The sequence below is a fragment of the Muntiacus reevesi genome, chromosome 4, assembly GCF_963930625.1.
Source record: "Muntiacus reevesi chromosome 4, mMunRee1.1, whole genome shotgun sequence".
NCBI classification, from domain to species: domain Eukaryota; kingdom Metazoa; phylum Chordata; class Mammalia; order Artiodactyla; family Cervidae; genus Muntiacus; species Muntiacus reevesi.
In genome coordinates, this window is record NC_089252.1 from 143,919,809 (window position 1) to 143,942,505 (window position 22,697).

The 22,697-nt window shown below is 49.5% G+C and overlaps 1 protein-coding gene and 1 pseudogene across 2 annotated transcripts; one reads left to right on the forward strand and one right to left on the reverse strand.

The window, feature by feature from the left end:
• Positions 1-5,570: 5,570 nt before the first annotated feature.
• On the forward strand, positions 5,571-11,029 carry LOC136166062 (keratin, type II cuticular Hb1). Of its 2 annotated transcripts, XM_065932091.1 has the most exons (10): positions 5,571-5,939; positions 7,156-7,364; positions 8,126-8,186; positions 8,944-9,039; positions 9,260-9,424; positions 9,703-9,828; positions 10,043-10,263; positions 10,527-10,558; positions 10,800-10,856; positions 10,968-11,029. In XM_065932091.1, exons 1-10 carry the CDS (start codon positions 5,571-5,573, stop codon positions 11,027-11,029), a joined length of 1,398 nt encoding a protein of 465 aa, XP_065788163.1. The 2 variants fall into 2 exon arrangements, with proteins under 2 accessions (XP_065788163.1, XP_065788162.1); XM_065932090.1 differs by having other exon boundaries at positions 10,800-11,029.
• Positions 11,030-17,768: 6,739 nt separating this feature from the next.
• On the reverse strand, positions 17,769-21,979 carry LOC136167525 (keratin, type II cuticular Hb1-like; annotated as a pseudogene).
• Positions 21,980-22,697: the final 718 nt, after the last annotated feature.

Genomic DNA, 22,697 nt, shown 5'->3' on the forward strand with positions numbered 1-22,697 from the left:
AGAAAGGGCAGAAGTCTGAAGAGAGCTTGTTTTTAGCTATACCATCAGATCCTCAAGAGCTCAATGCCTATTGACAAAGCCCATTCTGGGACATTGTGAAATACAGTTAGTCTGATGAGAAGGGTAAGAACGGATCCCTAGAAAGGGTGAAGACAGGCTTCATAAAGCAGCGGGAGGGTCAGTGTTGGTAAAAAGATGTGCATGGAGGTATTTCAGAGAGTAGACAGTGGGGGCAATCTGAGGGCCCTTGCAGAAGAGGAAGGGATCACGAGATGCTGTGACAATGGAGAGCCAGTGGAGACAGAGACCTCTGAAGCAGGGCCCATGTCATTCTGCTGCATGGCTGCAGACTGGGAAGCAGCCTGTGAACTCTATGTCTGGAAGATACCAAAGCTCTAGGCTTGCAGGTATCCGAGAGGTTGTGCCAGAGCTCTGCCCCTCAGCCAAGACAGCCTGGGACAGTGACCAATTGTCCATGAGAACTCACCAGAGGAGGGAGGGCCGAAGGCAGCCCTGGAGGATCTGGCAGAGGAGGAAGCCTGACTCAGGAGCTCCACCCTTGGTGCGGTCCATTCCCACCTACCAGGCTGAGCCCCTGCACCTCCCCCAGCCCAGGTCCCTGCCCCATGAGGGCTCATTTCTTTAGAGCTGGAGCCTGCCCTTTAGGTAGGTATATACCCGTGCCCCTTCCCCCATGAACCTCCTTTGCTCTTCCACCGTGGAGTGTCCCCCCACTATTCTCCCACGGGTCTTGACCTTCTTTTTCCTCCACTGTCCTCCTCTTCCCTCCTCTCCCCTCTGTCTCCCCCAGTCTCCCTTCCATGCCATTCTTCTCACCCCAGTCAGTCTCCATCCTTCTTCCAAGTGGCCCTGGAAGTAGTAATCTAAAAGCAAGCATCTTTCTTCCTCCTTTCCTCTAAAAACTACCTTCCATTCACTTCTCTTTCCTCAACCCTACCCCATCTCTACTCTGGCCCATGGCCTTCAGAATTCTTGCCTTGTCTGCCTTTCCCTTCCGCTCCCATCATCACTCAGGTTGAGGAGTTTGCTTTGGTAAAGGACACATCTACTCACTTCATCTTTCCTTCAGGCCCCAGCCAAGAACCTCTCCCCACCCCACCCCCACCCTTAGGAATGGCCGCCACATGATCTGCTTCATCTGGTCCCCACCCTATCTTACCAAAAAAAGCTTTGCATAATTAACCATCAAGCTTTGATGGTTCCATTACTCAGCACCTAATGTGCATCTGGGATTCATTTTATTCATGCAACAAATATTTATTGAGCACCTACTGTGTGCCAAGTCCTTGGAATATAGCCATGAACCAAATGTTTGTACCCATTGGTATGCTGCAGAGTTTGCATTTTTGTTAATGGTCTGGGTATATGTACAGCTTTTCTCTTGGAATTGGAAGCTCACAACAAATAAGAGCGAGCTCTCCTCATCCTCTGGTCCTGCACCCTGAGAGCATGCTGAAGGACCCAGAAGAGATACTGGAGGGGGAGGAATAGTGAGCGTGTGTGAATGTACCATGTACCATGTGATGCTGTAGTGATGGAAGACAGTGGATGGACAGGACAACGATCAAGCCTTTCCATTGTGATCAAATACACCAGGCTATGAGTGCCAGCTCTGCCTCTAACCTCTAACCTCAACCTGAGCAAATCTCTTGACCCTCTAGTCCTCAGTGTCCTCATCTGTAAAACAAGAATAAGAACACCAGCCTCAAAGGGAAATTTGTAAAAATTAAATGCATTAATGCAAGTTGGGCAATCAGTATAGTAGCTACTATGAAATAAGATGAACATCAACATATGTTGTTATAAGTTTGGAAGACTGTTCATAAAATAGGTTTCTATACTAAGCATATGCTACCTGAATGATTTTTTTTAAATAACCACATACCTTAGAAAAACTCTTGTACAGATATACCAGAAGACATGGGAATAATGTTCATGGCAGATCTGTTCATAATACAAACTCTGGGAACAGCCACGAGGCCTTGGAGGTGGAAAGATGAATAAACTGTGACATATTCATACAGAGAGTACAATCCACAGTGAACATGAACAGAATACAGCTATAGGAAGCAACTTTGAACAAAGGAATACACACAATATGATTCCATTCATATGAAGTTCAAGAACTGGAATATATGGTTTAGAGATGCACTCCTTTAGTTTCCCTTAAGGAAACTAAAGAAAGAAAAAAAAAAAGCAAAGGAATCATTCAACACAAAACCCCAGAGAAGAACCATCCTGGTTCAGGAAGGAAGGCGATGCAGTGAAAATGAGGTTCAGAGGAAGTTCCTAAGTTACACATATGTTCTATTTCTTCCCACAGGTGGTAGGCATACCAACTATACATTCTTTTGTAGGAGTGGTATATTTCACAATAAAAGCAATGTTAACTTTCCTGATGGCTCAGTGGGTAAAGAATCAACCTGCAATGCAGGAGATGCAGGAGATATGGGTTCAGTCCCTGGGTCAGGGAGATCCCCTGAAGAAGGGAATGGCAACCCACTCCAGTATTCTTGCCTGAAAAAAATCCCATGGACAGAGAAGCCTGGCAGACTACAGTCCAAAAGGTCACAAAGAGTTGGACACAACTGAGAACAGTTGACTGGACTTAACTTCCATAAAGCTCCCGTTGCCAGAGCCAAGAGCACAGAGTAGTCATTCTGCCAATCCCTCCCCCTCCCCTCTCCCCTTCCCTCACCAAGAGCTTTCTTCACTCCAAGAAAACCTACAGATAGAATGTCTTTTTAGGTCTTCAAAATTAGCAACCATTAGTAATACCTGAATTAAATGAAGTGGTGTCACATTTGAATTTTTTTATATCCTGGTTTAAATTGCTTCTTGCTTCTTTCAAATTGCTTAGCAAAGACCAGTCATTAGTAATTAGCTTATGTTTATGCGTGTCACTTTTATAGGGAGTTACACTAGTAGAAAAGGCAAAGTGTATGCGAGCTGCACTCTGACTCACAGGGCTTCTCCCTGGGACACCCAGCTGGCTGGCTGGAAGCACCACCTCCATTGTGGGCAGTGCGCAGAGTGGCGGATGAAGGCATAAAGGGCCTCAGAAGAGCCGACCCAGGTCCCCAAACACATAAAGTGACATCAAGAGCCACACCCTCCTCTGCGATGGCCAGATTGCTGACATGGTCCGTGACCCCATGTACATCCTATCGCAAGTCCCCATTCCTGAATGTTCTACATGGACATACTATTCTATTCTCCTCCTTCCTCCTCTTTTCCTACCAAACCCCTCACCTCTTACCCTAAGCTGCTTTGCCTCCCCTTTGCCCCTACAGCAAGCCAGCTACCAGGGGCTGACAGCTACAGTGTTTCTCTTCTCTTTTTTCCCCATCCATTTAAAACAAACCCCTGTACTTTTATGGGGTCATTTTTCTAGTCTTGCTCTATTGGAATTGGGTGTTTCATGTATGTAGAACACAGTATAATCTTATCAAGGTACTTACAATATACCAGACACAAGCAAATAGCTAAAACTGCTATTCTCCATTCCTTTCCTTCAATTCTCAGCCATAGGGTCCTGCAGATCTCCTCTCCTCAGCCTCTCATTGCCCTGTGTCACACGCATGCCCATTGGCCCTCCTGGTTCCAACCATCCCAACACCCCCTGACTCTGCCCATTTTTCTTAGACTGGCTCTCCTCAATCCTATATCCACAGATTGCTGTTGTTGTTTAATTGCTAGGTCATTTTCAATTCTTTTGTGACCCCATGAACTGTAACTCATCAGGGCTCCTCTGTCCACTGGATTTTGCAGGCAGGAAAACTGGAGTAAGTTGCCATTTCCTTCTTCAGGGGATCTTCCTGACTCAGGAATTGAACCCAAGTCTCCTGCCTTGGCAGAAGGATTCTTTACCACTGAGCCACAAGAGGAGCCCTATATCCACACTAACCCTCTCCCAATAAGTTTCTCCATCCTCTTGAAAGTCTCCAAGGACTAGGAAATCCAAGGGTTGTCATAACCTATAGGTGAGAAGGCTTGGCATCTCCTCAGTTCCACTTCTTAATAGCTGGGAGGTTTGGGGCAAGTTATTTAACCTCTCCAAGCCTCAGTTTCCTCATCTGTAAAATAGGGATAATGATACCTACTTCATATGGTGGGTGTGAGAATTAGAGATCATTTATGGCATATAGTTTTGGTAACACAGTAGGTGGCCAGTAAAAAGAAAATAGAACCTGTATTTCCCTACAGAAATCTTTCTAATCGTAAAGGGGGAAACATACTCAAGTGATCTGATTTAGCATCACCAGTAACAGGACAACTTGATTGTGCTTTCTGGGGTGATACAGTAAGAGTTACAAAGCATTGTTTATGATGTATGCTGCCCAAAAACATTTCAGTTAAATGCAATCAAGCCTCCAGACCAGCACTATCTGAAAGACACTGGTGTGATGGTGAAAATGTTCTGTTTCTGTTCTGTCAATAATGTAGCTGCTAGTCATGTGTGGCATGTGACTGAAAGACTAGATATTTAATTTATTTAATTTTAACTAATTTAAATTTAAATAGCCACATATGTCTATTGGCTACCATATTGAACAGCCCAGCTCAAGAGTTACTTTCCAGTGTATAGAAAATACAAGAGATATAGCCATAAGTTATTTTTTAAAACCTACTTTTAAAAATCATAGGACAGTTAGGACATTTTAATATGAATGGATAGTAAATGATTTTTTTGAATTATCATTCTTCTCCTTGCATGTGAAAAATGGTACTGTCTCTATTCTTAAGAAATGCATGCTAAAGTATTTAAGGGTTCCATGCTATGCTTTCTGTAATCATCAAATAACTGGGCAAATGTGAAGGCAAATATGGCACAATGTTAATAACTCTTGAATGTGGGTACCTGGGTAGAACACATCAGCATTTTGTTATACAGGTACCATTTCTTCAACTTTCCTAATTTTGAAAATTCTCATAATAAAAGTGAAAGAAAACATAAAACACAAATATTTCATAATCTGCTGACTCTTGTCATGGCAGGAAAAGTCAGATGTTTTTCAGCAGCCAACTGGACTCTCTGGAGATTGGGAAAATACAGCTTTATGTAACAGCGCCTTGCCCACTACTGGGTGGAAACGTCTAGAAGTTATTTGTTAACACCGCAGTCTCTCCTAGGCCCCCCACTCAAACCTGCACACACACAGGTCACCTGTTTCTGCCACATCTGGTTTCCCTTCTCCTTCCACCCTCCTGCCCTGCCCTTCCCTTTCCAGTCTCCTCAGATGACTGCATGCCCAGCTGGCAAGGCGCTTTGAAGATGAAACATGCTGAGTCCCTTACAGCCCAGGATCTGGCATCCTTTACACAGAAGAGGGTGCGGGCCACTATTAAAGCACATTCTAGAGAAGCGTTGAACTCAGCTAGCCACACAAGCCCATAAAGCATAAATTGCCACAACCGCATCTGCATAGCCAAGCCCCTTCCGACCTGAGCATAAATAGGACCCCGGCTCTCTGAGGAGGACATTGGAGTTTCCACAAGACTCCAGCTCACCTCTCCTGTACTCTGCAACCTACATCTCCAGGAGGATCATGACCTGCGGATCAGGATTCCGTGGCCGCGCCTTCAGCTGCGTCTCCGCCTGCGGACCTCGGCCCGGCCGCTGCTGCATCACGGCCGCCCCCTACCGTGGCATCTCCTGCTACCGCGGCCTCACCGGGGGCTTCGGCAGCCGCAGCGTCTGCGGGGGCTTCCGTACTGGCTCCTTTGGCCGCAGCTTCGGGTACCGCTCCGGCGGTGTGGGCGGCCTCAGCCCTCCCTGCATCACCACCGTGTCAGTCAATGAGAGCCTCCTCACTCCCCTCAACCTGGAGATCGACCCCAATGCGCAGTGCGTGAAGCAAGAGGAGAAGGAGCAGATCAAGTGTCTCAACAACAGATTCGCTGCCTTCATCGACAAGGTGGGTGTCCTTGATCACACCCTTCCTGAACCTTCCCTTCCCGGGTGGGCACTCAAGGGTTAGTCAGGGGGCAGGAGAGTTGTGGGCCAGGTGAGCCCCCAGGCTGATGGAGGAGATGGACACACTTCCAGGGTACAGACAGACCAGAGAACTGAGTCTAGAGCAGGGGCTCCTGATTAGAGCACTGTTATTATTTACAACCTCTGTCCAGACAGGCAAGGGCCCTACACACAGACAAGGACAAGGCTTGGAACCACATGTCAGAGAAGAAAGCATACATGCAAACAAGACTCAACAAATGCACATAAGATATAGGAACAGAACCACAGTTCAGCCTTTGAGTGGGTGTCCTTGATCACACCTTTCCTGAACCCATCTATACTAAACTTGGGCTGGGCACTGATGGGGCAATCAAATGCAAAAAGAACTCTACTTGGCTCCTGACCACATGTCATCTAGATTCAGCAGGTCAGGATAACTCACTTGACCTGAGGAGGGAATGATCTTTCCCAACCCCTTGCTCTCACCTCTAATATGGAAAATCCAAACATGATCACTATCTTGAAATCCAGAAGTTGCCTTGCTTTCACAGTCCCCTCTGTCCAATCTCTGCTGAGCTCTTGGTTTGCGTTGTTGTCGTTCAGTTCCTCAGTTGTGTCCGACTCTTTGCAACCCCATGGACTGCAGCACACAAGCTTCCCTATCCTTCACCATCTCCAGAGCTTGCTCAAACTCACGTCCATTGAGTCAGTGATGCGATCCAACCATCTCATCTTTTATCTCTTCCTTCTCCTCTTGCCCTCAGTCTTTCCCAGCATCAGGGTCTTTTCCAATGAGTCAACTCTTCACAACAAGTGGCCAAAGTATTGGAGCTTCAGCTTCAGCATCAGTCATTCCAATAAATATTCAGGGTTGATTTCCTTTAGGATTGACTGGTTTGATCTCCTTGCAGCCCAGGGGACTCTCAAGAGTCTCCTCCATCTCCAGAGTTCGAAAGCATCAATTCTTCAGCACTCAGACTTTAAGGTCCAGCTGTCACATCCATACATGACTACTGGAAAAACCTTAGCTTTGACTATATGGACCTTTGTCAGAAAAAGTACTGGTTTTGGAGTTTACCTTACAGCAATCAGCACCCTCCCCAAGCCCCTCCATCCCCCAAATAGGCTTGGGGGCAGTAGGAGCCATCTGACCCCTCCCCCACCCCAAATGGCAGGTGCGCTTCCTGGAGCAGCAGAACAAGCTGCTGGAGACCAAGCTGCAGTTCTACCAGAACCGCCAGTGCTGCGAGAGCAACCTCGAGCCCCTGTTCAATGGCTACATCGAGACGCTGAGGCGGGAGGCTGAGTGCGCAGAGGCCGACAGCGGGAGGCTGTCCTCGGAGCTCAACAGCCTGCAGGAGGTGCTGGAGGGCTACAAGAAGAGGTGAGTGTGGCTGAGGGTGATGTTGGGCACAGGAAATGGACATGGATTCAACCCACTGGATGAAATTGGAAAAGAATTTCAAAGAAGGGGGTGTGACCATGCAGGGCAAGTTGGTGGTATGCAGCAGGATCTTCCCATCAGGCAGTCGTTATTCAGATTCCTATGAGTAGGGCTGTGATTCCGTAGGAAGTCTCTCTCCCCTCCTTCAGGCTTCTCTTCTCAAAGCCTGATCATCCAGCAACAGTGCCCTGTGCTCTATGGGGAGGAGGCATCTGCATCCTCCCAGGCCTGGCCCCTGAGGCTCCCACCTGTAGCACCTGGATGTGATATGAGTCTCAATATCTCTCAGAGCTGCCAGGTCCTGGGTCTCTGGGTGTCCCACTGTCTAGGTTGCCCTAGTGCTGATGGTCTCTGAGATTCATAGGTCCTCCCCCAGCTGAGCTCGGCTGGACACCCAGGTGGGGGGAGGCTGGGACTGCAGTGCTCCAGAGGGGCTGCTGTCTACTCCTGACTGGTGCTGAGTCCTTATTTTCCTCCAGAGGTGACCTCAGAGCAGTTTGGGCAGCAGGGCTCGTGAGGTTCCAGAAGTATCACCCCCAGGATCCCTCAACTCCAAGTGGAGAGAGAATCACAGACACACCCCAAGTCCAACCAGAGAGGACCCAGCAGGGCTGCCAGGGATCTGGCTATGTGGGGAGGTCCCTAGTGTTGTCCCCTTCACTCCTGTGACGTGGTGACCTCCCTCTGTCCTCTTCCTGCAGGTATGAGGAGGAAGTCACTCTAAGAGCAACAGCCGAGAATGAGTTTGTGGCTCTGAAGAAGGTGAGTAACACAGGATTGGGAAGCACAGACATGAGGGATATCAGAATGACAGGCTTTTGCTGGGGAGATCTATGTTCTCAACCTCCCTGTGGGGTGCAGTGATCTTGCCAAGTCAGGATGGGAAATTCCCATAGACCAGGTCATGAAAGGCACATCCAAGGCTTTGAAAAGGGCAGTAACCTTGGAAAATTCACTAGCACCCTGACCTGAAGCAGGGGTATGACTGAATTGATCTCTGGATGTTCTGTGCTGCTTCAGAGTGGATAGTCTGTGGCTGGGGTCCCATGGAGGCATGGTAGCTTCCGTCTCTCTGTTGAAGGATGGTATCCTGTCTAGTGTTTCAGGAATCTGGTTAAGAGGAGGGGCACTGTCCCAGGGTCTGGGGGGGGAGGATGAAGCAGAGCCAACAGTGGCCAGGTAGAGTTTTGGAGGACTGTTGGGAAACAGGGAAGGGTCAAAGTGGTTGAGCAAGGGAGCCAGTCTGGCGAGCTTAGGGTAAAAAGAAGACATGGGAGGTAAGAGATCTCAGGTAGGAGGAGTGAAAGGCTAGTGGTCCACCTCCAAGGCACAAGGCATTTGTTCTTAGAAGGGGAGGAGGTTGTTAGATGCCTCCAGGGAAGGGCAGCATGGAGATAAGACAGGAAGAGGAACACGGACTCCTTCCCCCCTCACCTCCATGTACTGTGTGAGGAGAGAGAGGAATTCAGGTGATGATCATCAGGGGTCCTCTTTGCTCAAAGACTCCCCATCTTCCCAGGATGTGGACTGTGCCTACGTCCGCAAATCAGACCTTGAGGCCAATGTGGAGGCCCTGATTCAGGAGACTGACTTCCTTCGGCGACTATATGAGGAGGTGAGTGATTGTGGCCCAGGCAGAAAGCAGCATCTGGCCTGGAAGAGAGGGCGTTGTTCTGCGATCAGAGTTGGACAGGGATTTGGGCAGGAGCTACAGCCCATGAGGCTGTCAGAGGGGGCCAGAGCTGGAGGCCAGGAAGGGCTGAAAAGGCTGGTACACGCTATGGTGGGGGAAGCAAAGGTGTAAACAAGACCCTTCCATCCTCCTCCATCTGCAGGAGATCCGAGTTCTCCAAGCCCACATCTCAGACACCTCAGTCATCGTCAAGATGGACAACAGCCGGGACCTGAACATGGACAACATTGTTGCCGAGATCAAGGCTCAGTATGATGACATTGCCAGCCGCAGCCGGGCCGAGGCTGAGAGCTGGTACCGCAGCAAGGTGAGTGGTCCAGGTCATCTTCCTCCTAGACATTATGGAAGGGACGTGAGGTATATAATAACAGGATTTCTTTTGTCTGGGGATTCTGGTCCCTAGAGGTGGTGAAAGAAGTACAGACAGCTCTCAGGTTATAGTGGCAGGACAGGGCTGCCATTATGGTTTCACAGGCTGTGCACTGGGCGACCTGAAAATCATCTGTGTTGTTCTGAGTGGGTGGTACATCCCGTCCTGAGTTTCATGAGCCTTTCTGCTTCTCGGTCCCCTTTCCCCACAACCAGTGTGAGGAGATCAAGGCTACGGTGATCCGGCATGGGGAGACCCTGCGCCGCACCAAGGAGGAGATCAATGAGCTGAACCGGGTGATCCAGAGGCTGACAGCTGAGGTCGAGAATGCCAAGTGCCAGGTAGGGTTTTTTTGAGGCCCACCCAGGGCCCCACAGGCAGTGTGTGTGCCCAACTGGATCTCACCATTCATTCTCCAGTTCATTTGCATGACTTGAGACCAAGGGTGTGGTTACTCAGGGAGCCCCAGGAGATGACAGGGAGAGGCCTGTTCCTGGGGTGATCCCTGCTGTGTGGAGAGACCATAGCCCACCTTGTTCTCTCCTGGGCCCTTAGAACTCCAAGCTGGAGGCTGCAGTGACCCAGGCAGAGCAGCAGGGCGAGGCAGCCCTCACTGATGCCAAGTGCAAGCTGGCCGGGCTGGAGGAGGCCCTGCAGAAGGCCAAGCAGGACATGGCCTGCCTGCTCAAGGAGTACCAGGAGGTGATGAACTCCAAGCTGGGCCTGGACATTGAGATCGCCACCTACAGGCGACTGCTGGAGGGCGAGGAGCAGAGGTGAGGACCATCCCAGCCTGGTCCTGACTACCCATTCCCACCTTTTACACAAATACCTCCCGTGATCCGGGCTGAGCAATGGCCAGGTCTGGGACAAACCTATCATTTATCACTTTGAGGTGGGGTGGGGTATTCTGAGGACTCTTCCTTCTGACACTCTGCTCCTCCTTCTTATCACTCGCGGACCCCACTCCAAGAATTTGTGGAGCTCTGTTTGCAGCTCTGACTGTCACTAATATTGCCTTTTTCTTCTTCCCTCTCAGACTGTGTGAAGGCGTTGGGTCCGTGAATGTCTGTGAGTATCCTAGGCCCTGTGTGGATGGGTTTACTCGCTTCCTGTAAAGGATGGAAGTAGTGTTTTCTCTGACACCTAAAAATGAGTGGGCTGGCATCACAGGAAGAGGGATTTGGGGTCAGACAGCAGGAAGGACCACTTCTTTTGGACTAGAGTTGTTAAGATGCTTGGAGAGGGTCATAGTCGGGGAGGCGGCACCCTCGGACCCCCAGAATTTTGACTCAGTCTTTGGGGTTCGCAGGTGTCAGCAGCTCCCGCGGTGGGGTCGTCTGCGGGGACCTCTGCGTGTCGGGCTCCCGGCCGGTGACGGGCAGCGTCTGCAGCGCCCCCTGCAGCGGGAACCTGGCGGTGAGCACCGGCCTCTGCGCGCCCTGCGGCCCCTGCAATTCCGTCACGTCTTGCGGCGTGGGCTCCTGCGGCATCAGCTCCTGCGGCGTGGGTTCCTGCGGCAGCGTCTGTCGCAAATGTTAGGCCTCCCATCTCAGGCCCCGCCCGGGCATCTCTCCCGCGCAGCCCGGCGGGGCCCGCCCTGCTTGGCCCCGCCCCCTCCCCGCCCACCTCAGCTCTGGGTGGAGCAAGCCCTAGGCTACCGCTCTTGCACTTGGAAAGGTCCATCCCACTCCTGTCCTCTCCTCACGCCCGTGCTTAATGCCCTCTTCCTGGGTTCTGCCGCCCGCGCTGGGAAAGGCTACCCTAGAAAAAAGTCCCTTTGGTCACCACAGGAAGGGACCCCAGCGCAGGGAGGACCAAGACCCTACTCTGGGTTGTCCTGGGGCCAATGGCCAGAGTCCCCACCCTGTCCCAGCATCTCCCTTCCTTCTCTGCTGTGTTCATCTCTTCCAAGATCTGTGTTTCCAATAAACCAATGTAGCCAACCCTGAGCGTCGTCTGTACTTCTGTTATCCTCCTCAGGGTCGAGGTTTGGGAGGGTCCCCAAACATGAAGCAGACAGAGAAAGCCCCAGATCTGGGGTCTCCACTAGAGTCCTCTGTCCCTAGGCTCACAGCAGTCTCAGGTTTAGCCAAGGACGGTGCTAGACCACTATAGCCTGTAATTTTATCCACACCACCTTCATGCTATATCTTGCAGAGGAAGAAACTAGACCTCAGGGACCCACAGTAGCAGGGGCCAGGCCCTACCCTGAGTTCAGTGGCACACAGCTGGGGTTTGAACCTCGTTTGAATGTTCAGTGGTTATGTCATTAAGTCACAGCTGCCTCCCAGAAATCACCGCTGTGCACATCTGTAAACTTATGAATAGAGTCAACAGTCACTCAGAGCTTAAGGAAACATCACTCTTGGCTTTGGTGGAGAAGACTCATGCCTGAGTAATTCAAGAGAATTCTTTAAGGGGTGAATATATGAACGTGACTTAAGCTTTCAAAAAGCCTTTGATATGACTGCCTTTTTTTTTTAAATGGAGTCCTTCTGGGGTTTGGAGGCCTGCCATCACTGATAAATTACCTGAAAGCTAGACAACAACAAGGAGTAAAAAGATGATGCGGCCCAGAGGTGAGTACACAGACCCTGGATCCAGACTGCATGAGTCCAAAACTGGGCTCTGTTCGTAGCTGAGTGACTTTGAGCAGTTTACTTACCCTCTCTGTGTCTCAGTTTCCATACGTCTAAAGTGAAATGATAAAAAGAGCACCTCTTTTTCACCTCCTAGGGTTGTTGGCAGGATGAAAGAATTTTATATATGCAAAATAACTAGTGCTTGCGACAAAATAACCACAACATGTATTTATTGTCAGTAGTATTCTTTTGCAGACTATAAAATAGAAATCCTTTCTGGGATAAGGGCCATGGCCTGCCTATCATTACACTTATATCTGTGATCAGAGATGCAAGCATAAAGAGAAATCCCCACATCTTCTGGGCCATCAAGCGCCTCCCTGCAGTAAACTGTCCCCCTGACACTGATAAGGATATTACAAGTGCTGGTGCAAGTGGGACGATGACCCCTCAGCTTCACTAGAGACTGAACTGAGTACCTGAATATACACATAAACAGCACAGTGAGTCTCAAAACTTCTGGATCCAGGCCCGGGAAGCTAACAGAAATGGAAGTCCCCATTCCATCACTAAGGGCAATAGAAATAATTGAGACCAGAAGTGAGAGGTCTGGAAAGACACGGGTTCTTTTAAAGGACAGGATTAATCCTGGGTCTTCTGACCACCAATGTGTACCCTCTACCCTCCAATGGAATTCTGAGGACAGAGCCCTTGGAGAGTTCCAGAATCCACAACTGTTCTAACCAGCCCTCTGTGCTGTGACAACACACAGCTCAGTAGTAGACCTTGTCTGGAGTCCAGATGCAAGGCCCCAGCATCAGCTCTATCCCCCACTCCCAGTTCAGGAGCCACCAGTCCTGAGAGACAGCTCTGTCAACTGACCCCTCTCTCTGCATCTCACTAGTCTCATCAGCCCAGGGGACCTTGATGACCTGTCATACTTCACTCTCTCACCCTCCCTCTGGCTCTGACCTCTTACCTACTCCAGCTCCACAATCCTCAGCTACCTATAGGTTCCCAGTCCTGGACAGGCTTAGGCAGAGGCACGAGGGTGAATGAATCACATGCATATTGCCCATGATGCAGGATGGTAAAGAAAATGAGACATCTTGCTGTGTGGCATTCAGCAAGTCACTTCTCCTTTCTAGGCCTCAGTGTATTCGTTAGTGGGGAAAAAAAAAATGATTGGACCAGATAGACGCTAAGGTCCCTTAGCCATTTAAAGTTCTATGTTTTTTAATTGAAATATAGTTGATTTATAATGTTATGTTAGTTTCAGGTATACAACAAAGTGATTCAGTATATATATAGATAGAGAGATAGATACTATTTTTCAGATTCTTTTACATTTTAGGTTATTATAGGTTATCTAATATAGTTTCCTGAGCTATACAGTAGGACCTGTTTTTTTTTTATGTATAGTAGCTTGAATCTCTTAAACCCGAGCTCCTAACTTATCCCTCCCCCTGATCTTTCCCCTTTGGCTAACTGCAAGTTTGTTTTCTAACTCTGTGAGTCTAATTCTGTTTTGTAAATAAGTTCATTAGGATCACTTTTTTAGACTTCACATATAAGTGGTATCATATTTGTCTTTGTCTTACTTCGCTTAAGTGTGATAATCTCTAGGTCCAAGTATGTTGCTGCAAATGGCATTATTTCATTCCTTTTTATGGCTGAGTAATACTCTAGTATATATATGCCACATCTTCGTAATCCATCCATCTGTAAATGGACATTTAGATCGCTTCTACGTCTTGGCTCATGTAATCAATGAAAGCTCTATTATTCTTTAGCAGACATGGGACAGGACAAGGAGCTGGAGGGAAGTAGGGAGCCGTGGTGTCAGGCACTGTGCTTCATCCCTCATGGCTCACTGTCTGTAGGTTTCTGTCTGTGAGTGGAACAGAATGATTGCATCCAGGTACATGCACAGGTCTAGGCATCTCTGTGGAAACATGTACATGTGTGAATATGTGTATACCTGTGTGTATGTGCTGAAGAGAGGACATCTGTGGGTACAGGAGGGTATGACTGCAGTGTGTGTGCACAAGTGGACTAGTTTTGGTGAGACAGGGTCACATGTGAAGAACTGGACTCCACACTGTGGTGGGAGTGGTGGTAGGCAGGTGCTGCTGGGAGTCATACCTGGGAGGTACCCTCTGACTGGGGAACCCTAGCTCTAACTTGGGCCCCTCTACCTACCCCTCCTGCCCTGCAATTACTGCAGCTCCAGCCAGGACAGAAGGAGACCAGCTGGCCTTCTTGAAGTCAGACAGCCTTCTTCAAAGGTACTCAAAACTTTTCCCAAGACCTCCAGTAAGTGAAATATTGATTATATTCACAGAATTCTTACTATATTTTCAGCTCCTTACATATAGTAATATATTTAATTCTGAAACCTCCCTGTGTTAGGTACTATTCTTATTTTACAGATCAACAGTAGAGAGATTAATTAGGGAGGAAAAATACAAGGGATAAATGAATCTTCATTAAGTGTAGAGAGAGCAAGACTGAGGCCCAGAAACAGTTGAAAAGTAAAAGCAAGATTGGGAACAGAATCTGGGCCCTTTCTTCTTATTCCAGGCTGGACTGGTTGATATACTGTAGCTAGAATCAAATCACAAAGGGCTGCATTTAGATGCATCACGAGACTCTCAAGGAGGTCTCTAGGGTTAATAGTGGAAGAACAGGTCCCAATTCATCCAAGAACAGAGTGGGCCACACAAGACCACAGAGCTTCAGCCCATTCATATCTACTACATGGCAGACTCTGGAGATGGGTGGATGAGATATGTCACGGTCCTCAAAGGATGCTATGAAGTTGCATCCAACACTCCAAGTGCTGCTCTCAAGTGTGAGGCACGTGTGGGGGAAGATGGGGGCTGACCCCTCAGGATCTCTTTCACTGAGAAGCAACTGGTGACACCTCTCCTCTCTTCAGAAGTCACTCGACTCACAAAGCTTTGTAAATAGACAAGGACTGACTCTTCATAAATGCCCCAGGCTGGAATGTGGCCCGTGGCCAGGAAAGCCACTCAGAAAATTGGTCCCCAGACCACAAGCATTGGCCTGGGCCCAACAGGTGACTAAAATCTGACCCCATGGTCCAAGGCGTCTCTAGCCTGACATCAGGCTTGGGATTTGGAAAGAAAACCTGTGGTCTGCAACCAGTCCTCAGTGATACTGGATGCTGGATACTCACCATCAATCCTGCCTACAGCTCCTGGGGCACATGGGGTGGGGGGGAAGGCAGGGAGGGGCATAGTTCTTCCTTTTTCACTTTCCATAATCTTCCTTCATTGACATGATCAACTCGGCAGAAGGTGGAAAAACCTGACTTTGAATATCAGAGAATCTCATCACCACCTAGCAAAATGCAGGGAACACAAAATCCACCTGAAGAAGTGTGCAGAGGAGCGGCTCTACTTTCAGGCAGCTGCTTTGCATTGGGTGTGTTGGTCAGAATGTTTATACCATTGGTGTTGGTCAGAAAGGATCAAGGGGGCTAATGTGTGAGTCCATTGGGGCCCTGTTCCTTGTCCCTCAGGTGAATGGCAGGCTGCCAGCCAAGTTCTGGTCCCATTCCTCTTACATGAGACTGCCCTGTTTATCCAGGAGGTAGGCCTTTTGGGTATCTGTTCTCTGGGCAGGAACCCAGAAAACACAGCAGACATTCTGGCACTAGCGAACCTTAAAAGGTAAACCTGGGGCCTCTGGCCAGTGACTCACCTTAGCCCCACCCAGGGACAGAGAAAGCAGGGACCATTGTCCGCCAGATAGGTTGGTGATGTAATCCTTTGTGCAACAGAAAAGAATGTGAGCTCCTTGAATGGAGGCTTCTCTCAGGCCTGTGTGGCAAGGAAAGAACCCAGAAACCCAGCCTTTCTCAGGCCACCCCACTGCCACAAACTGGCCTACCTTCTGCACCCCCTCCCAAAGGTGCCTTGTGAAAATGCAGACCAAACTACACGAGAGACCTGGAAGTAGCCAAACTGGAACTTCTGATTCCAAAGCTCATGTTTTCCTCCTCTGTGGTATGTTGTTCCCAGCCCACAATCAGATGATTTGTTCATTTAAAACCCGGACCACCCAACTGTGTCCATGTCCTCCAGCCCTAATCTGCCAGGGTCATTTTCCCCAGGGCCTGTCCTCAAGTGCTCGCACCAGGGCAGTAGAGGGAGGCTCACCTTCAACCCCATCACTGTATTTCTTTTATATATATATATATATATATATTACAAAATTTAATTCTCACCACAACCCAGTGAGGAAGGCATAATTTTTATCTCCACTGTGCAGATGAAGGAACTTGAGGCCAAGGTGTTAAATGTCTTGCCCAAGGTGGTACAGCTGTAAGTGGTCAAGTTGGTATTAAAACTGAGGCAGGCTGGCTCCACAGTGTAACCTTTCAACCACAGGGCATGAGGCGGCCCAGGCGGGTCCAGGGAGATTTGCTAATGCAGAAGCCCACCAGGGGGTCTGTGATGGCATCCCAAGCTCGGCCCACGAATAGGATGATGGAAACAGAGAAAGGATCCACCTGAGCTACATCCAACAGGTAGATCTGTAGGAAGAACCCCAGGGCACATCCCGTCACCTGGTAAGGGGCTCCTCCAACTGCATAGCAAAGTTTGTTGCAAATGGACAACTGCTTTTTCTTCTTTGGTTCCTTCTTCACCTGGACCGGGCGTTCACCGGCTTGGAGGATGCCGGTGGGCAGAAGTCCCGCATTGGAGCCACTCTCGGTGTCCTCTCCTTTGGCCATGACCCGCGGGCCACGCCGCCCGGGGACCAGGAGGCTGGGATGCTCCTCTGTTCCGCGTGGGCCTCCGCTCCGCCCCGGCTCACGTTGTAGTTGTAGCCGCCCCCCATCACTGTATTTCTTTCTCCTCCATTTCCTGGTTTATGGTCTGCGCCCGCCCCACCCACCAAACCATTGCCCAGGACTAGAGTTCCTTGCCCACCAAGCACTATGCCTGACCCTCAGTGGCCATTCGGCGCTTATAGAGTAAGTGGATCAATGAATGCAGTTCTCAGCAACTCTGGCAAGATCAGCTGCCTGTGGACCCCAGGCTGGGAATCAGTCCACCATCATGCATGAATCAACCCCTTTTTTCCCTTTCACTGGGTTTCGCTGGTAGCTCCAGGGGCCCTCACACACACATACACACACACACACACACACACAGAGAGAGAGAGAGAGAGAGAGAGAGAGAACATCCCCAACCCTTAAGATCCTGGTCCTCTGATATCACCATCAACTGAAGTCATATGGACCCACACACCCAAAGGGGGGTTGCTTCCTGGTAATGTATCCCGTTTTCTTTTCCCTCCCCCAAATTCAGCCAGCTTTGTCTTTGCTCTGGGGATAGAGAGCCTGAAGAATCTAGGCCCAAACAGCAGAAAGGCTCCAACTGCTACATAATTTTTATTGCAGAGGAGGAGTCCCAGGAAAAGAAGGGGATGGGGCAGTTCAGAGGGGAAGGGTGCTGGGTCCAGGGAAGACAAATGCCATGCTTCCCAGTGGCACAGCGTCCAGCCTATCCCCACACTGGGGACGGGTCTACCATGGTCCAATAAACTGCATTCAAAGACTTTATACTCTAGGGTCTGGGACAAGAGGGAGAGGTAAGACGAGGGTCGGAACCATGGGAGAGGGCATCTGAGACAGTAGGTCCAAGTCACTGGGGAGGAAGCTAGGGTTCCTTGACTCCTCCGGAGTAGAGCAGGAAGGATTCAGCATCCGCGTGAGCCGCTGCAGCGTAAACCCGCAACACAGCCGGGGGAGCCGCAGAGCGCACAGCCGCCTCCAGGGGCGCTCGTCTCCACGGAGCTGGGACCCGCTCCCGGCGGCAGCAGTGCCTCGGCGCCCGAGGCTGAGCCCGGCAGGCCGGTGAGAGCACTTCCCAGGACTGAGCGGAGAGCGGCTGTTGGAGGAAAAAGCTCTATCGTCTCCCCTGCCCTTTCCGCCCCAGAAGACAGACATACAGATATACAGATGCGCGGACACCTCCCCCTACCAGGAGACAGACGTGCAAACTCCTCAAAGTGACAGATACACAGACCCCATTCCCTAAGAAACAAACTCGGGAATGTCCCCTCCCTGGAGTCAGCCCCAGATTCTCTCCCACGCGAGAATAAAACAATCTCTTCCACGGGGATAAACCCACAGACCTTCCTCCCACATCCCAAGACACACCAACAGATCCCCGCCAAAGAACAGACCACAGAACCCCCTTTCCTGATACACACAAACACCAAAAAACCACCCTCAAGAGAATAAAAACAGCCCTCACAAATGGGAGACACACAGAGGAAGCGGCTCCCTACTCCCTTCCCAGAGAGGACACATACCCAGGGTGGGGAGGGGATAACATGTGACCCCTCTCATCCCAAGTTACTCTCTTATTTACTTACTGACATTTCCTGCCGCAGATGCCAGACCAAGCCTGCAGGGAGAAGGAGGGAGCAGGTGAGTGAATCCATCTACCAGACAGAATACTCACCGTTCTTCAAAACCAAGCACTTCTGGCCCCTTCCAGACAGGCAGAAATCCTTCCATTCTGAAAGCTACTTGGGTCTCTCAGATCCCCTCAGCCCTTTCGAGTAAAGACTCCTTCTGGACCTTTACACTCAACCCTTCCTGTCTTAAATTCAAATAATTCTTTTACTGAGGAATTATTAGAGAAGGGAGAAGGCAGAAGATCTACACTGTCTTTAGCTTAAACTTATCTTGAAATTAGACCCCATGATGGGAGCATTTTGAAGGCAGATCCTAGAGGAGATAGGTCAGTTGTCTGGAGAATATTATTCAAGTCTCACCCAGTCAGTTTTTACCTGTGGGTCCTTAAGGTGGTCTTTTACTCTCTGAGACTCGGTTTCCTCATCTGTAAAATGGGGATAATAGAACCTCCTTCCCAGGAGTTTAAAGGAGACAATAAATGCAGCTTGTCTGCTGCACAATGGGTTCCCTTTCCTTCCCCTTAGCCTAGTGGACCCAGCTGAAGCTGGAAGCCCTTGGGTCTCTACCTGCCTAATGTTAAAAGTCAGACCCTACCTGTCACCATAAACCCTGCCTCCCCTAGGCCTGAAGGAGAGAGGAGCAGAGCTGAAGGCGCCCACACCAGGGATCTTACTCCCCCTGGCTGGGCCTTGGTCCTTGCAGTTGTCTCAATAGACAAACTGGCCCCTGCTTTCTGATCCTGGGAGTAAAAGAGTCACTCATCACAGGTTCTAAGGTTACTTGTTAGCTGGGACCCTTGGTCTAAAGGTCTATGAGATGGAGGGGAAAAAAACTGACTCCAGGAGAACAGATCCCCGGATACCCAGCTCACCTCTCCTCACCTTATCCCCCACCCCAGCTGGCGAGGACCCAGGCGGGATCCTCCCAAAGCCTCTCTACTCCTCACCTTGACCACATCTGAAGTACCACCTAGCCCTCACCTGCTCTCCTCGCCCTCCAGCAGTTTCCTGTAGATGGCGATCTCAAACTCCAGGCCCAGCTTGACGATCATGAGCTTCTGGTACTCACGCAGCTGCCGCACCATGTCCTGCTTGGCCTTCTGCAGGGCAGCTTCCAGCCAGACCAGCTTGCCCTTGGCGCTTCCTGAGGCACTTTCCTTCTGCAGAGCGGCTGGGTCCTTGCCTCTCTCTGGTTCACAGGGCTGGGGACAAAGGGGGCAAAGACCACAGACAGGAGGACATCCTCAGCCCCTCCCCACTCAAGGATCCACACCTTTCTCCATAGCCGGAAGGCAGAAGAGAAACTAGAGATCGTTAAGGGCAATGAGTGTGCCTGCTCTGAAATCTGTGTTTGTGTGTCTGCCCCACTCCCAGGGTGGAGGTTGGGGACCAGCCTTCTTAGATGACTGAGAGCCTTTTGCATCTAGTATGTGTGTGTGCATGCTAAGTTGCTTCAGTCGTGTCCAACTCTTTGCAACCCCATGGACTGTAGCCCACCAGGCTCCTCTGTCCATGGGATTCTCCAGGCAAGAATACTGGAGTGGGTTGCCATGTGCTCCTCCAGGGGATCTTCCCAACCCAGAGGCTGAACCCGTGTCTTCTGCAGCTCCCACCTTGGCAGACTGGTTCTTTACCGCTAGCCCACCTGGGAAGCCCACATCTAGTATAGTGACACTTCCAAAATGAGCTAGGGGCTGGGAAGCATCAAATACATTTTAGCATGTCATTCTGGGGTTATTGTTTCATCAGGGAATGAACAGGAAGAGTATCCTTTCCTCATAAGAGACTGGAATTTGTAGTTTTCTAGGGAAAAAAAAATATTGATAATAAAGGCCTGCCTTGGTGAGGCATACTTGCTGCCTAGGGAACCAGTCGGGGAATCAGAGCAGCTGAGGCTGCTGGGAGACTGGGCCCACCCAGCCACCACTCTGTCACCCCTGGAACCTGAACAGTTTGTCCCTCCTCAGAGCCAGGGGTTCCTGGAGAAGGGAGAACCCCCACAAATATCCTGCAGAGCCTGAGGCACTTGTCTCTGCAGAAAACAAGAACTGACTGGAAGCAGAACCTCTTCCCTTTGCGGGGTGGCGCATGGGCTGGGGCAGGAGCTTAACTAAGAGGGCGGCTGAGAAAAAAGAGGAGCGGGTGAGGGGGAGAGAGGTGGGGAGGAAGAGGGCATTCATGTGGGAACCTTCTCTTTCTGGAGCCTAAAGCCTGAGAAACACAAATGCCTACAGAGCCTGGCTGGAGACATCAAAAAGTATAGGCCAGGGACTTTCCTGGTGGTTCATTGGTTAAGACTGCACTCCCAATGCCCGGGGCCTGGTTCCATCCTGATCAGGGAACTAGGAGTTCTGTAACTAAGACTGGGCACAGCAGGGGTGGCAGGGAGAGAGGGGAAAGGGAATAAAGGCCAAATGTAAAGTATATGTGGATAGTACCCAGCTCTACAAAGAAATATACACACTCTAATTTTCCTGAAATCACAAGGATGTCTTTCCTGTTTTCAGTCTTTCATTTCTTCACCTTAGATAGAGAACTAGATCCAGAGTCTAGCTGTATCTCTTTGACAAGAATGACAAAGAGTACTAGCCAAGGTGAGGATAAATGGCAAAGATCCCTCTGCCTTGCAGTGTCAAAGGATGCAATTTGGAGTGGTGGAGTCTGCGACACACTGCAGGAACATGACTCCCATGTGAAGATGAAAGAGAAGGTAGAGGCCTCTCTTCTCTCACCAGATGTTACTGTGTGAGACCATGTGAGATCAGTTTAATATTGCCAGATCTGCATGTTTATAGAGGGAATCCATGGTACTGAATTTCTAGGTAAGATCTTGCCATTTCTGAAGATGGGCTCAAATTTCACACTATAGGACAATCACAAAACATACAGACTTATATATATATATATATATATATATATATATATATATATATATATATATATACATAAAAAATGATATACAAACAAGCATCCATATGCATACATTTTTACGTACATGTTAATTACATATCCACATTTAAAAAAAAAAACTCAAAGTCCTAGGCAAATGGAAGCATGGTATATACACACATAACCACACTCCTATTTGCTCAGACATTCACAAAGAGAAACTCTATCCAAAGGATGGGGGGAAGGTCTAGTCTAGTCTAGAATGCATCACCAGCATCACCACTCAGCCACCCCAACGCCCGCCCCTCACCTGGCTCTTGGTTCCATCCACTTCCACTGTCAGCCGCTGGATGGCCTGGTTCAGCCTGTTTAGCTCCTCCTTACTGTGTCGCAGGTTCTGCACATTTTTCTGCACTGTTGCCTTTATCCCCTCGCACTGTGAGGTGGGGACAGCCAAGTGGGGTGGGGGGTTGATCAAGAAGACGAGGAAGCAGCAGTTGCATTCACTGGAGATCAGCAAGACCGTTCCAGCACCCACCCACCCACTTGCTATCATGGGTGGGTCATTTGACTCCTCTGAGCCTCTGCTTCTCCATCTATAAGATGGGAATGGTCATCCTTTCTATCCCCAGAGGTGGTTGAGAGAAGGAAGCGCACTTGGCTGGCACCAGGGCGTGTGGGTGACCAGGTCTGCGAATGCCAAAGGTAGTGTGAACTCAGCCACAGAGGATAACAGTGCAGCAGTCTGTTGAGTCTTTGGACTGAGACCACACCAAACTGACCCCAAGAATCAGGGTAGCTAACCCTAGGAAATCAATTCCCATCCTTCACTACATAGACTCATCTAAATGAATACAAAAGGCAGTTAATAAAATTCAACATTCCTGAATCTTAAAAATACTTTTTCAAATCTAAGAATATGAAGAAACTTTCCTAATTTGATGAAGGTTATTAATCAGTGACAAGAGATCCAGTTTCCAGCTACTTCCCCAAAACCCAGGCCACTCTGGGACAACATTATGGGATGACAAGGGACCAGATCAGTGGGCCTTTACCCTTCCTGCATCCTGTCTGTACATGCCAACATCTAACCAGTTGGGTAGGGTGACTGATGCTTTCACAGTGCCTTACACTCTCCAGTATTTTTCCTCCACCATCTCCCTGGGGCTCAGGACCACCTGTGAAGTAGACCAGGGAGATGTTCCTGTATCTATTATCTTCCCTCGGGCAAGCTGATGCTCAGCCACCATGCAAGAAGTAGGGACCCTGAGGGA

What these genes read in the sequence shown, in the direction of transcription:
- LOC136166062 (XM_065932090.1), top strand. Translation starts at nt 5,571, where the DNA reads ATGACCTGCGGATCAGGATTCCGTGGCCGCGCCTTCAGCTGCGTCTCC. An exon ending in AGAGCTGGTACCGCAGCAAG is followed by an intron (nt 9,425 to 9,702) that starts GTGAGTGGTCCA and finishes CCCCACAACCAG; the next exon opens with TGTGAGGAGATCAAGGCTAC. An exon ending in CGTTGGGTCCGTGAATGTCT is followed by an intron (nt 10,559 to 10,799) that starts GTGAGTATCCTA and finishes TGGGGTTCGCAG; the next exon opens with GTGTCAGCAGCTCCCGCGGT.